This window comes from Littorina saxatilis, linkage group LG1, assembly GCF_037325665.1.
Source record: "Littorina saxatilis isolate snail1 linkage group LG1, US_GU_Lsax_2.0, whole genome shotgun sequence".
Classification (NCBI taxonomy): domain Eukaryota; kingdom Metazoa; phylum Mollusca; class Gastropoda; order Littorinimorpha; family Littorinidae; genus Littorina; species Littorina saxatilis.
Genome location: NC_090245.1, coordinates 109,612,996 through 109,627,187, shown reverse-complemented (window position 1 = coordinate 109,627,187; position 14,192 = coordinate 109,612,996). Strand labels below are relative to the sequence as shown.

General features: G+C 43.4%; 1 protein-coding gene across 3 annotated transcripts in view; it reads left to right on the top strand.

The window, feature by feature from the left end:
* The window catches only part of LOC138949824 (uncharacterized), a 209,577-nt gene that overhangs the window by 47,089 nt on the left and 148,296 nt on the right, over positions 1-14,192 (top strand). For 2 of the 3 annotated variants that reach the window (XM_070321607.1, XM_070321603.1), the window contains exon 10: positions 5,445-5,596. In XM_070321607.1, the coding sequence (XP_070177708.1) occupies positions 5,445-5,596 (152 nt within the window). The remainder of the gene's footprint in view (positions 1-5,444; positions 5,597-14,192) is intronic. The other variant, XM_070321613.1, reaches the window with a different exon arrangement.

Below are 14,192 nucleotides of genomic sequence, written 5' to 3'. Positions count from 1 at the left end.
CGATGATGCGCACGTAAGGAGACGGGTATACCCCCCTATCAGATACCTGTATTTTGTAAGGAAACGTATTTCTTGCTTTTTCGTTTCTTGCAAACTGTCATTCTGATAACAAAGAACCTTTGAATCAATAATTCAACTCAAATTAGTCAAGTTTTATTTTTGGGCCTTATTCCCACTTTTGTTAACCAGTTTTGGAGAATGACTCATATAGATACATACACACTTTGGCACTGTTGCCACTATAATCTGCAGGGTAATATCTTTCTGTCTCATGTTCTCTCTCTCACTCTCCAGCTCTGACTCTGCCTGCGCTAACTTATGTTCCCCGCTACCGCCCTTTTAAGACCCCCAATTTAAGACTTTCTCCTTTTTAAGAACTTACTTTTTCAGATTCCCTGTTTACAACCCCTGAATTTACCCCCATTTTAAGACCCTCTCCCTAAACTTGTGTCAGGCATGATTGATTTTCTCACATTTTTGGAGTTCCATTGTATTTGTACAGTGTCAGACGGTAACACTCATCAACATTCAACAACGCTTGTTGCTAATTTTATGATAGATGTGAGTTGTGTTCTTCAGATTGTCAGCATACATACTCTTACAGTGGGTCCCCTTTTTACGACTTCTTAAAGGAGGGAGTCTTCAAATGGAGGTCAAATGGAGGTCAAATGGAGGTCAATTCACAGAGAAAAAAAGGTTTTAACAAGGGAGGGAGTCTTAAATTTGGGGGGTCTTAAAAAGGGGGTTACTCTGTACTGGCCTGAGCTCCCTGAAACCTGTGTGTACATGTGTCTGTGTTAGTGAAGGAGTGGAGCAAGGCCTCTGTCACCACCACCATGTCAGATTGATTGGAATGGATGTCCAACATACAGCTCCTCCCCCCTCCCCCCCCCCCCCCCTCCCCCTCCTCCCTCAAACATGCCATGTTCAGTTCTCATGTGTCACTGTCAGCGCGCTGCATGCCATGCAGACATAACCAGTTAAAGCTCCTAACCCTTCTCACAGCAAGTTAACACCTTCACTTAACTCATGTGTCACTGTCAGCGCGCTGCATGCCATGAAGACATAACAAGTTAAAGCTCCTAACCCTTCTCACAGCAAGTTAACACCTTCACTTAAAATTGCTGTCTTGACATTCAAAACTAAGTTTAGACAAAATAGTAGAATGTTGTATAAATACAGCTTGTGACATGACAAATGCTGGATGCATGTTGAATACGAAGCATGTATGACTGTAGAATGGCACAGGTGTCATTTTATGAAATCAGTTGGACAAATAATTGCAACTGGGCTGAAAAGGCACCTGAGCTGTCATTTTGGGTGTGTGTCCAATTAGAAGGATTGCTCCTGGCACCTGGAACACCCTAGACATATCTTATGTTGGGTATCACCTTGAAAACCCTACAGATATCTCTTTATGTTGGGTATCACCTTGAAAACCCTACAGATATCTCTTTATGTTGGGTATCACCTTGAAAACCCTACAGATATCTCTTTATGTTGGGTATCACCTTGAAAACCCTACAGATATCTCTTTATGTTGGGTATCACCTTGAAAACCCTACAGATATCTCTTTATGTTGGGTATCACCTTGAAAACCCTACAGATATCTCTTTATGTTGGGTATCACCTTGAAAACCCTACAGATATCTCTTTATGTTGGGTATCACCTTGAAAACCCTACAGATATCTCTATGTTGGGTATCACCTTGAAAACCCTACAGATATCTCTTTATGTTGGGTATCACCTTGAAAACCCTACAAATATCTGTTATGTTGTGTATGACACGTAAAAGCCTGATATATAGATCTGTTATGGTGTGTATGAAAAGGAAGGTTAGTTTGACACAAATCCACGAAATTCAAAGACTCTTACAGTGGAAGTTTGATACAGAACAGTAGTCCTTGGAGGCCCCTAGACATTCCTTTGCAACAAGTCCTGTGTCAGAAGACAAGAGAGATTGTTTTGCTGGGCAAAATACCACAACAAAATCCTTCTGCTTCTTCGTTTAGGCCATTAATTAGGCCATTCATTTTGTGCCTAGCAGGGTGTCAGATTGGCAGGAGATAGGTTATTGAGCAGGAAGTATCATATCAATATTATATTGAAGAGGATTCAGTACCAGATTTAGCTGCTTGTTAACTTGGGCTGACTTTCGCCTTGACCTACTTTTTTTGCAAGCTGCTTTTTGCACTTTTAAAACTTTTTGCAGACTGATATGAAGACTTAGCTTTTCAATCTGAATCATGATATGAAGACTTAGCTTTTCTTCATATAAATCATGATATGAAGACTTAGCTTTTCAATCTGAATCATGATATGCCAACTGAAATAATAGCCTGATTCACCTTGTTCTTGCTACTAAATGAGTTCAGAATGCTTTTAATCTTTTACTCACATCCATACATGATTATGCTTTTATCTTCTCACGGAATTCACCTTATACTATTCTAACACTTCACATGTATGCGTATCTTTGCCTTGCGGCTATTTGTGGACCCCGTCTTCTGCCCCTGACTAACCGACTCAAACACCGCGGTGAGTTGTCACGGGATTTCTTCCATCAATCCGCCATTGGCGCCAAACCTGGTTTTATCAATGTATCAGTTTTCCTTTGCTTTGCTTTCACGATTTGTTTAGAAATTATGTGGTGGTGGTGACCTCCTTTATGTCCATTATAAGGCAGCTCAAATAGGGTTTTGAGTTTGTTTTCAATTATAGATTGTTAGGATTCGTCTTTTTTCTTTTGAGCATCTGTGGGTGTTTTTTATTTGTTTATTTTTCAAGCCGTTTCTTTTTTTTATTTATTTATTTATTTTTTGGGTGGGAATCAGCTTTTCAGTCCGTTTCTTCTGCCTCTACCCTGAAACAAATTACTTTCCATTTAATTTCACCACTCAATCGTTGGCAGTTTTTCAGTTGTGTCAGCGGTACCGGTTCTGTTGGGAGTGGTTGTGATTTTTTCTTCTTGTCATTTTTGTTTCTTAACTGAAGGGAACCTTGAAATAAACTTGATGGATAATTTTGTCAGCCAGGTCCGCTGAGAGCAAAAAGTGGGCTTGGTCATTTACACCTTTGTTTCATTTGGTTTTATTTTATTTTATTTTCCCTTGTGACATGGTGTGTTTCGTCCAAAGTGTTGGGTTTGCATGCACATTAAGTTATCAGTTTTCATTTTTATTTACAGGAACAACATTAAACTTTGCAATTTCAGGAGCCCCTCCCTCCCCAAAGTATGATTAAAAACTGGAAGTTCTGTGATTCTGATAAAGGTCAAATAGGAGCTGCTAAAACCAGTCATTTTGAGACGCCATTTCTTGCAAATGTGTTCTAGTTGTGATGTATCTTATGTAAGGGGTAGAATAACTGTTTGGAAATAAAACTTGACTGTGTCAGCGTTTTTAGGGATTGTGTTGCAAGAAATGTGATGTAACAGTATTAAGAGTAAAATGATACAAGTAGAGCAGACGTAACTGCTCTTATTTGTTATTGTAAGCACCTCAGCTTGATGTAACAGTATTAAGAGTAAAATGATACAAGTAGAGCAGACGTAACTGCTCTTATTTGTTATTGTCAGCACCTCAGCTTGATGTAACAGTATTAAGAGTAAAATGATACAAGTAGAGCAGACGTAACTGCTCTTATTTGTTATTGTAAGCACCTCAGCTTGCACGTTTTCCTGCCGACATTATAGACCTTAGTTTAATTCTTTTAAGTTCTTTCTCTCTCTCAGAAACACACACACACACACACACACACACACACACACACACACACACACACACACACACACACACACACACACACACACACACACCCACCTGCGATCTCTCTCTTGAAAGGAAAAAAGAGGCCTGTAGTGTTTAATATTTTGTTTCTAATTACATATATTTTATAGATCAGTTATATTTAGTTTAATGCTGGACAAAGTTTTAAGGATTTAAACTTTGTACATTTTCTTGATTAAACACATTTTTATTAAGCAATGGTTAAAGTGCAAGCTATTGTTGACTGATTCCGTCCTTACGTGTGACACATGTACCCGACTGTATGATTGGTTCTTGCACAAAACAGTAGTGGCAATGGCATGTATATCCTGCAAGTCTTGAGTGCACTTGTTCTCCCCCTCTACACTGTGTACTTGCACAAAGAAGGCGACAGTAAGGAAAGGATAAGATTTGATATTAGTTGTGTGAGGTTACCCTCATGGAAATTGGGGCTGCTTTCTCACTGGGGAAAGCGTGCTGGTCAAATCTATAATAATAAGTCAGGGTCAATAACAGTGGGTCAGCGCTAGTGTTGAAATGCTCAGAGGCACCCAATATGCAATGGGTGTGGACAACGTTGCAGGTGTCGTGCAGGTAAAGGTGTAAGGTAAGCTAGTATAGTACAGGTACAGGTTCAGGTTTTTTTCCTTTGAAATAGCATCAGCTGTCTGGAACCCTTGTTTGTTTCTTCATAGTTTGTTTCTTGCAGTCAGACAAGACCATGATTAAAAAAGAAAAAAGAAAGTGACAGAACATTAAGTTATAACTGTATCTCCAGAATTAAAGTTGTGTCTTTTATGGATGATTCTGATTGCACAGCAACACTTATTCTATATCTTGCAACTAAACGTTTTGCATCTGTACATGTAGTATTGTTTTGCATCTGTACATGTAGTATTGTTTTCTGTAAGGATCAAGCTGACTGAAGAATGACTCGGGTATAGGAATCATTTTGTTTCTACAGTATAGTTTGATTTCATCAGGTTCCCTTTTTTTCAGTCGCTGCGATATTTTTTTTTTCCTTTGTTGAAATGAGGGACAACAAACAAAAGTTGTCTTAGACTAGGAGGCCTTTTAATCGCTAGTATTGAAGAGAAGATACTGATTGTTGCATACATAGGTGGTGGTTGTCACATATCATACTTTCCAAATCCTTATAATCAATTACATGTACTTCACAAAGAGAGAGTGAGAGAGAGACTAGAGAGAGTTTCTGAATGCTCCTCCAGCATTAAGCCAAAATTAATGCAGAAAAAAAATACCGGCAGACATTCTTGAGCTCGAGTTGAAAATGTCAAATTCTTAGGACAAGTATAGAAAATCAGTGTTTACGATTCCCTGACTCATCTAATTTTTTTCTCACGATCATAGAACTTTTTTTACCCTTTAAAAAAAAAGATTTAAATTAGAATTGACAAAACTCACATTTGCAGACTTTACTGCGCAAAGTTACTCTTTACCAACAGGGGACACAGCTCTCACGATTTCCGCCCAGTAAAAAGCCACATGCGCCTGTGTAAATAAGAACAAAAAACAATCCTTAAACCAATCCCCCCCCCCCAAAAAAAAAAGCAACCAACCTACCCCACCAACAACAAAAAAGCAATCGACCCACCATCCCAAATATTGTTGGCCTTGTGGATGCCTGAATGCCGATGTGTTTTGCTGGTTGCAGTGGCTCTGCGCGATCCTGATCGACCTCAAGTGCTGATCGAGGGAGTGCTGTTCCGGGCGCGCTATCTGGGATCCACACAGCTGGTGTCTGAAGGTCAGCCTTCCAAGGCCATGCGCATGATGCAGGCACAGGAGGCTGTAGGTCGCATCAAGGTCAGTGGAACAAAGATGGCAGTGTATTTGATGTTCAAAACCCAGAAAACCCTGTAGCGTTTATATATGGTCTGCTTAGGATGTCGGTTCAGTGAGAACTTTGGTCTGTTCCTAACCCAGGAATCCCTGTAGGTTAGTCTGTGTGGGGTGTTGATTCAGTGAGAACTTTGGTCTGTTCCAAACCCTGGAATCCCTGTAGGTTAGTCTGTGTGGGGTGTTGATTCAGTGAGAACTTTGGTCTGTTCCAAACCCTGGAATCCCTGTAGGTTAGTCTGTGTGGGATGTTGGTTCAGTGAGGACTTTGGTCTGAACATCTGTGAGGTGTGTGTAATCTTTTGATGGTCTCATGGTGATGGCATGACTGTTAATGCATTACTGGGCATTGTTGGCTCACAATTGAATTCACATGACCAGTCCTGTTGATAGGGCAAAGAAATATAGTGAGATATACACATGTAACTTGGCTGTATATAAAACAGCAATATTTGCGGGTTGGGAGGGAGCAGGGGAGGGGCAGGGTAGGGAGAGAAAGAGAAAAGGAACAGATTATACTGGTGCGGCTTTAGTTTAAAGGCTACCCCCTTCTTCATTCAAATCTTCTCCAACAATTTCTGCAGGCTCGCAGTTTCTGTTGTATAGTTTGCGTTTAGTCTCAGTGCTGTTATTGTGAGACGGCAAACATCTTAGTGGGTTACTTCCCTTGTCCGTGAACTCTGATTCTCAACTGGCGAGACAGCAAGCACCTTAGTGGGTTACTTCCCGTGTCTGTGAGCCCTCTCTTGCTCAACTGGCGAGACAGCAAGCACCTTAGTGGTTACTTCTCTTGTCTGTGAACCCTCTCTTGCTCAACTGGCGAGACAGCAAGCACCTTAGTGGTTACTTCCCTTGTCTGTGAGCCCTCTCTTGCTCAACTGGCGAGACAGCAAGCACCTTAGTGGATTACTTCCCTTGTCTGTGAACCCTCTCTTGCTCAACTGGCGAGACAGCAAGCACCTTAGTGGGTTACTTCCCTTGTCTGTTAGCCCTCTCTTGCTCAACTGGCGAGACAGCAAGCACCTTAGTGGTTACTTCCCTTGTCTGTGAACCCTCTCTTGCTCAACTGGCGAGACAGCAAGCACCTTAGTGGTTACTTCCCTTGTCTGTGAGCCCTCTCTTGCTCAACTGGCGAGACAGCAAACACCTTAGTGGATTACTTCCCTTGTCTGTGAACCCTCTCTTGCTCAACTGACGAGACAGCAAGCACCTTAGTGGGTTACTTCCCTTGTCTGTTAGCCCTCTCTTGCTCAACTGGCGAGACAGCAAGCACCTTAGTGGTTACTTCCCTTGTCTGTGAACCCTCTCTTGCCCAACTGGCGAGACAGCAAGCACCTTAGTGGTTACTTCCCTTGTCTGTTAGCCCTCTCTTGCTCAACTGGCGAGACAGCAAGCACCTTAGTGGTTACTTCCCTTGTCTGTGAGCCCTCTCTTGCTCAACTGGCGAGACAGCAAGCACCTTAGTGGATTACTTCCCTTGTCTGTGAACCCTCTCTTGCTCAACTGGCGAGACAGCAAGCACCTTAGTGGTTACTTCCCTTGTCTGTGAACCCTCTCTTGCTCAACTGGCGAGACAGCAAGCACCTTAGTGGTTACTTCCCTTGTCTGTGAGCCCTCTCTTGCTCAACTGGCGAGACAGCAAGCACCTTAGTGGTTACTTCCCTTGTTTATGAGCCCTCTCTTGCTCAACTGGCGAGACAGCAAGCACCTTAGTGGGTTATTTCCCTTGTCTGTTAGCCCTCTCTTGCTCAACTGGCGAGACAGCAAGCACCTTAGTGGTTACTTCCCATGTTTATGAGCCCTCTCTTGCTCAACTGGCGAGACAGCAAGCACCTTAGTGGATTACTTCCCTTGTCTGTGAACCCTCTCTTGCCCAACTGGCGAGACAGCAAGCACCTTAGTGGTTACTTCCCTTGTCTGTGAACCCTCTCTTGCTCAACTGGCGAGACAGCAAGCACCTTAGTGGGTTACTTCCCTTGTCTGTTAGCCCTCTCTTGCTCAACTGGCGAGACAGCAAGCACCTTAGTGGTTACTTCCCTTGTCTGTGAACCCTCTCTTGCCCAACTGGCGAGACAGCAAGCACCTTAGTGGTTACTTCCCTTGTCTGTGAACCCTCTCTTGCTCAACTGGCGAGACAGCAAGCACCTTAGTGGTTACTTCCCTTGTCTGTGAACCCTCTCTTGCTCAACTGGCGAGACAGCAAGCACCTTAGTGGGTTACTTCCCTTGTCTGTGAACCCTCTCTTGCCCAACTGGCGAGACAGCAAGCACCTTAGTGGTTACTTCCCTTGTCTGTGAACCCTCTCTTGCTCAACTGGCGAGACAGCAAGCACCTTAGTGGGTTACTTCCCTTGTCTGTGAACCCTCTCTTGCCCAACTGGCGAGACAGCAAGCACCTTAGTGGTTACTTCCCTTGTCTGTGAACCCTCTCTTGCTCAACTGGCAAGACAGCAAGCACCTTAGTGGATTACTTCCCTTGTTTGTGAACCCTCTCTTGCCCAACTGGCGAGACAGCAAGCACCTTAGTGGTTACTTCCCTTGTCTGTTAGCCCTCTCTTGCTCAACTGGCGAGACAGCAAGCACCTTAGTGGTTACTTCCCATGTTTATGAGCCCTCTCTTGCTCAACTGGCGAGACAGCAAGCACCTTAGTGGTTACTTCCCTTGTCTGTGAACCCTCTCTTGCCCAACTGGCGAGACAGCAAGCACCTTAGTGGTTACTTCCCTTGTCTGTGAACCCTCTCTTGCTCAACTGGCGAGACAGCAAGCGCCTTAGTGGATTACTTCCCTTGTCTGTTAGCCCTCTCTTGCTCAACTGGCGAGACAGCAAGCACCTTAGTGGTTACTTCCCTTGTCTGTGAACCCTCTCTTGCTCAACTGGCGAGACAGCAAGCACCTTAGTGGTTACTTCCCTTGTCTGTGAACCCTCTCTTGCTCAACTGGCGAGACAGCAAGCACCTTAGTGGATTACTTCCCTTGTCTGTGAACCCTCTCTTGCTCAACTGGCGAGACAGCAAGCACCTTAGTGGTTACTTCCCTTGTCTGTGAACCCTCTCTTGCTCAACTGGCGAGACAGCAAGCACCTTAGTGGTTACTTCCCTTGTATGTGAGCCCTCTCTTGCTCAACTGGCGAGACAGCAAGCACCTTAGTGGTTACTTCCCTTGTCTGTGAACCCTCTCTTGCTCAACTGGCGAGACAGCAAGCACCTTAGTGGTTACTTCCCTTGTCTGTGAACCCTCTCTTGCTCAACTGGCGAGACAGCAAGCACCTTAGTGGTTACTTCCCTTGTATGTGAGCCCTCTCTTGCTCAACTGGCGAGACAGCAAGCACCTTAGTGGTTACTTCCCTTGTCTGTGAGCCCTCTCTTGCTCAACTGGCGAGACAGCAAGCACCTTAGTGGGTTACTTCCCTTGTCTGTTAGCCCTCTCTTGCTCAACTGGCGAGACAGCAAGCATCTTAGTGGATTACTTCCCTTGTCTGTTAGCCCTCTCTTGCTCAACTGGCGAGACAGCAAGCACCTTAGTGGTTACTTCCCTTGTCTGTGAGCCGTCTCTTGCTCAACTGGCGAGACAGCAAGCACCTTAGTGGTTACTTCCCTTGTCTGTTAGCCCTCTCTTGCTCAACTGGCGAGACAGCAAGCACCTTAGTGGTTACTTCCCTTGTCTGTGAACCCTCTCTTGCTCAACTGGCGAGACAGCAAGCACCTTAGTGGTTACTTCCCTTGTCTGTTAGCCCTCTCTTGCTCAACTGGCGAGACAGCAAGCATCTTAGTGGATTACTTCCCTTGTCTGTGAACCCTCTCTTGCTCAACTGGCGAGACAGCAAGCATCTTAGTGGATTACTTCCCTTGTCTGTGAACCCTCTCTTGCTCAACTGGCGAGACAGCAAGCACCTTAGTGGTTACTTCCCTTGTCTGTGAGCCGTCTCTTGCTCAACTGGCGAGACAGCAAGCACCTTAGTGGTTACTTCCCTTGTCTGTTAGCCCTCTCTTGCTCAACTGGCGAGACAGCAAGCATCTTAGTGGTTACTTCCCTTGTCTGTTAGCCCTCTCTTGCTCAACTGGCGAGACAGCAAGCATCTTAGTGGATTACTTCCCTTGTCTGTGAGCCGTCTCTTGCTCAACTGGCGAGACAGCAAGCACCTTAGTGGTTACTTCCCTTGTCTGTGAACCCTCTCTTGCTCAACTGGCGAGACAGCAAGCACCTTAGTGGATTACTTCACTTGTCTGTTAGCCCTCTCTTGCTCAACTGGCGAGACAGCAAGCACCTTAGTGGTTACTTCCCTTGTCTGTGAGCCGTCTCTTGCTCAACTGGCGAGACAGCAAGCACCTTAGTGGTTACTTCCCTTGTCTGTTAGCCCTCTCTTGCTCAACTGGCGAGACAGCAAGCATCTTAGTGGTTACTTCCCTTGTCTGTGAGCCGTCTCTTGCTCAACTGGCGAGACAGCAAGCACCTTAGTGGTTACTTCCCTTGTCTGTTAGCCCTCTCTTGCTCAACTGGCGAGACAGCAAGCACCTTAGTGGTTACTTCCCTTGTATGTGAGCCCTCTCTTGCTCAACTGGCGAGACAGCAAGCACCTTAGTGGTTACTTCCCTTGTATGTGAGCCCTCTCTTGCTCAACTGGCGAGACAGCAAGCATCTTAGTGGATTACTTCCCTTGTCTGTTAGCCCTCTCTTGCTCAACTGGCGAGACAGCAAGCACCTTAGTGGTTACTTCCCTTGTCTGTTAGCCCTCTCTTGCTCAACTGGCGAGACAGCAAGCACCTTAGTGGTTACTTCCCTTGTCTGTGAGCCGTCTCTTGCTCAACTGGCGAGACAGCAAGCACCTTAGTGGTTACTTCCCTTGTCTGTGAACCCTCTCTTGCTCAACTGGCGAGACAGCAAGCACCTTAGTGGATTACTTCACTTGTCTGTTAGCCCTCTCTTGCTCAACTGGCGAGACAGCAAGCATCTTAGTGGATTACTTCCCTTGTCTGTGAGCCGTCTCTTGCTCAACTGGCGAGACAGCAAGCACCTTAGTGGGTTACTTCCCTTGTCTGTTAGCCCTCTCTTGCTCAACTGGCGAGACAGCAAGCATCTTAGTGGATTACTTCCCTTGTCTGTGAGCCCTCTCTTGCTCAACTGGCGAGACAGCAAGCATCTTAGTGGTTACTTCCCTTGTCTGTTAGCCCTCTCTTGCTCAACTGGCGAGACAGCAAGCACCTTAGTGGTTACTTCCCTTGTCTGTTAGCCCTCTCTTGCTCAACTGGCGAGACAGCAAGCACCTTAGTGGTTACTTCCCTTGTCTGTTAGCCCTCTCTTGCTCAACTGGCGAGACAGCAAGCACCTTAGTGGTTACTTCCCTTGTCTGTGAGCCGTCTCTTGCTCAACTGGCGAGACAGCAAGCACCTTAGTGGTTACTTCCCTTGTCTGTTAGCCCTCTCTTGCTCAACTGGCGAGACAGCAAGCACCTTAGTGGTTACTTCCCTTGTCTGTTAGCCCTCTCTTGCTCAACTGGCGAGACAGCAAGCACCTTAGTGGTTACTTCCCTTGTATGTGAGCCCTCTCTTGCTCAACTGGCGAGACAGCAAGCATCCTAGTGGTTACTTCCCTTGTCTGTTAGCCCTCTCTTGCTCAACTGGCGAGACAGCAAGCATCTTAGTGGTTACTTCCCTTGTCTGTTAGCCCTCTCTTGCTCAACTGGCGAGACAGCAAGCATCTTAGTGGATTACTTCCCTTGTCTGTGAACCCTCTCCTACTCATCTGGTCACTCACTGTCAATGTCACTTTTTTCTTTTATCTGTTTACCTGCTGTAAAGAAATGATTTTGATAAACTAATATTATGAATAAATTATGATCTGCGTACATTATTTGTGGAAGTTGAAACGATAAAGGGGAAAAAAAGGATAATGGAATGTAAAGCGCTTTGTACAGCGCTCTGAGCAAGGATACATGCGTTCTAAAAATAGTCTGTATTATTGTTATTATTAAAGCAGGAAGTCCAGCTTCTGTAAAGGCTGTAGTGTTTATCGACAAGCTTGCATGTTTGTGGTTCAGTAATACAGGGTCTTTGCTTTGATTTTAAGCACTGGAAGAATGTTAAGTGGACTATAGCCACGCGTGTATGTGTACATGTGTATGTTGTGTTTAACCTTTGAACTTGTGTTTTATCACCTTCACCCTTTATTAGGCTTCGGTAAGTCTTTGATGTCTTGTGTCACTGTTGTACATTTGTCAAATCATCACAAAATATTTTTGTAAGAATAAAAATGATAATAAGAAAACTGATAGGAGAAAGGAAGTAGGCATGCTTTGATGTATTATGCAGTGTATTTGTGATCTACTGTGTATGTATTTTTGTAACCATATTTGTTTTTCGTAGTTTCTGTCTGCTGTGATGTTTAGAGTTACTGATGTGCAATTTTGCAAATTAGTTTTTTTCTTGCAAAAAAAGTAGCACACAAAACGTAGAAAACAACATTTTCAGTCTTCTGACAACTTTTTTTTTTTTTACACGATAAGTTGTAAATGCCATGAATACAGAATTTGGGGAGTAAATTGTAATTGTACACTTGCAGTATTTGAGAAAAATGACTTCATGTTAAAGTTTGTAGTTTTTTTTAGAATGAAACATCCAACATGAGGTTGTTTGATTGTTTTTTTCAAAATCCTCTTCGGAGACAAAGAGTGAGAAGTTTGTAAACTTGAAAGTGGTACAATGTAGTGTGAGATGAAATGTTCAATCCTATTCTGTTGAAATATGATATTAAGGAATGGATTCTGTGGCAGAGACTCTGGTTTACTGAAAGTGTGTTTTGTGTGTTGCACATAGCAGACGCTTAGTGTTTTTGTCAGAACTCTACCTTCTGTAAACAGATGCACGTTGTTATATTTTACTTTATTTTTGTTAGGCTTTTTGTTCAACTGTCTTATGCATTTTCAATATTAGAACAGCCGGAAAAATGCACACTTCACTTTCTTTTCACCGGTGTAACCTATTTGTTCCCTTTGAACGTTTGTCGACATTGAGGATATTTCAAACGGCATCCAGAAGATCGTACTGTTTCCTTATGCGAGTTAATCTATCACTGGAAAATGGCTCACCCATGGGGCTTGCGAGTCTGAAATAATAATGTCAGAGTTGTGTACAGACAAGACAGAAAGGACAAACTATTTGCGCATGTAGACACAGAGAGACATCACGAAGAATTCATTGCTTCATTGCTTCAAAAGATACAGACTGTGGCGTTATTCACACAGGATGTCGTGTCATTTAGTTTTGTTCCGTCACTTCCCTGAAAGAAGTGAATCTCTCAACAAGCATGGCTACTGTTGTCAGCCTTGTCAGACTCAGTTTGAGTCAAAGTGTCAGTACACAAACGTTTTTGTTCTCTAGAGCTCCTGTTATTGAAGCTGTGAGTCATAATTGCTACTCAGACTTGATGTCAGAGTTAGACGTCAATAATCGAGTGTGGAAAAAAACTCTGTCCCACAAAAAATTCTGAATAGCAGGTACTTTTTTTTCATTGAGAAAAACTCTTGTTGTGCTGAAATGCAAGAAAAAGTGTGAGGTTTTATGGTATTGACAACCCTTGGAATGCTGAGTTATGTACTAGTTTTCTCCTTCATTTTGTCTCTCCTGTTTGTAGTTGTTCCCATGTCAACACTATTGTTTGCTTCTGACTTTTTAGTAATTTTACAGTTTTGTTGCTGTTTGTTTTGTGTGAGCTGTGATTCTGATGTGTCAGCCTTGTCTTAAGAATAATCTTCTAGATATTTGTATATTGAAAATTATATGCTTGAAAATTGAATTGCAGAGTCTTTGAGGAAGAAGATATCATAGGGATTTAGGGAAGAAACCCAACTGTTTAAGGGAGAGACATTTTCCTGTGAATGCAATGTTATTTTTGGCTAGCCTTTTCGAGCACATACAGACATGAGATGTTTTCACCGACTGACAGATTTGTGGCATTTTGAAATCTCCACAGATCATTTTATGAGATTTGCATTATGAGATGCTAGATTTTGTATCTTTTTTTTCTCTCAAAAATTTGAAAGGTGTATGCTTTTTTGACTCACATGCGAAGCAAAAGTGAGTCTATGTACTCACCCGAGTCGTCCGTCCGTCCGTCCGTCCGGCCGGCCGGCCGGCCGGAAAACTTTAACGTTGGATATTTCTTGGACACTATTCAGTCTATCAGTACCAAATTTGGCAAGATGGTGTATGATGACAAGGCCCCAAAAAACATACATAGCATCTTGACCTTGCTTCAAGGTCAAGGTCGCAGGGGCCATAAATGTTGTCTAAAAAACAGCTATTTTTCCCATTTTTCCCATTTTCTCTGAAGTTTTTGAGATTGAATGCCTCACCTATATATGATATATAGGGCAAAGTAAGCCCCATCTTTTGATACCAGTTTGGTTTACCTTGCTTCAAGGTCAAGGTCACAGGAGCTCTTCAAAGTTGGATTGTATACATATTTTGAAGTGACCTTGACCCTGAACTATGGAAGATAACTGTTTCAAACTTAAAAATTATGTGGGGCACATGTTATGCTTTCATCATGAGACACATTTGGTCCCATA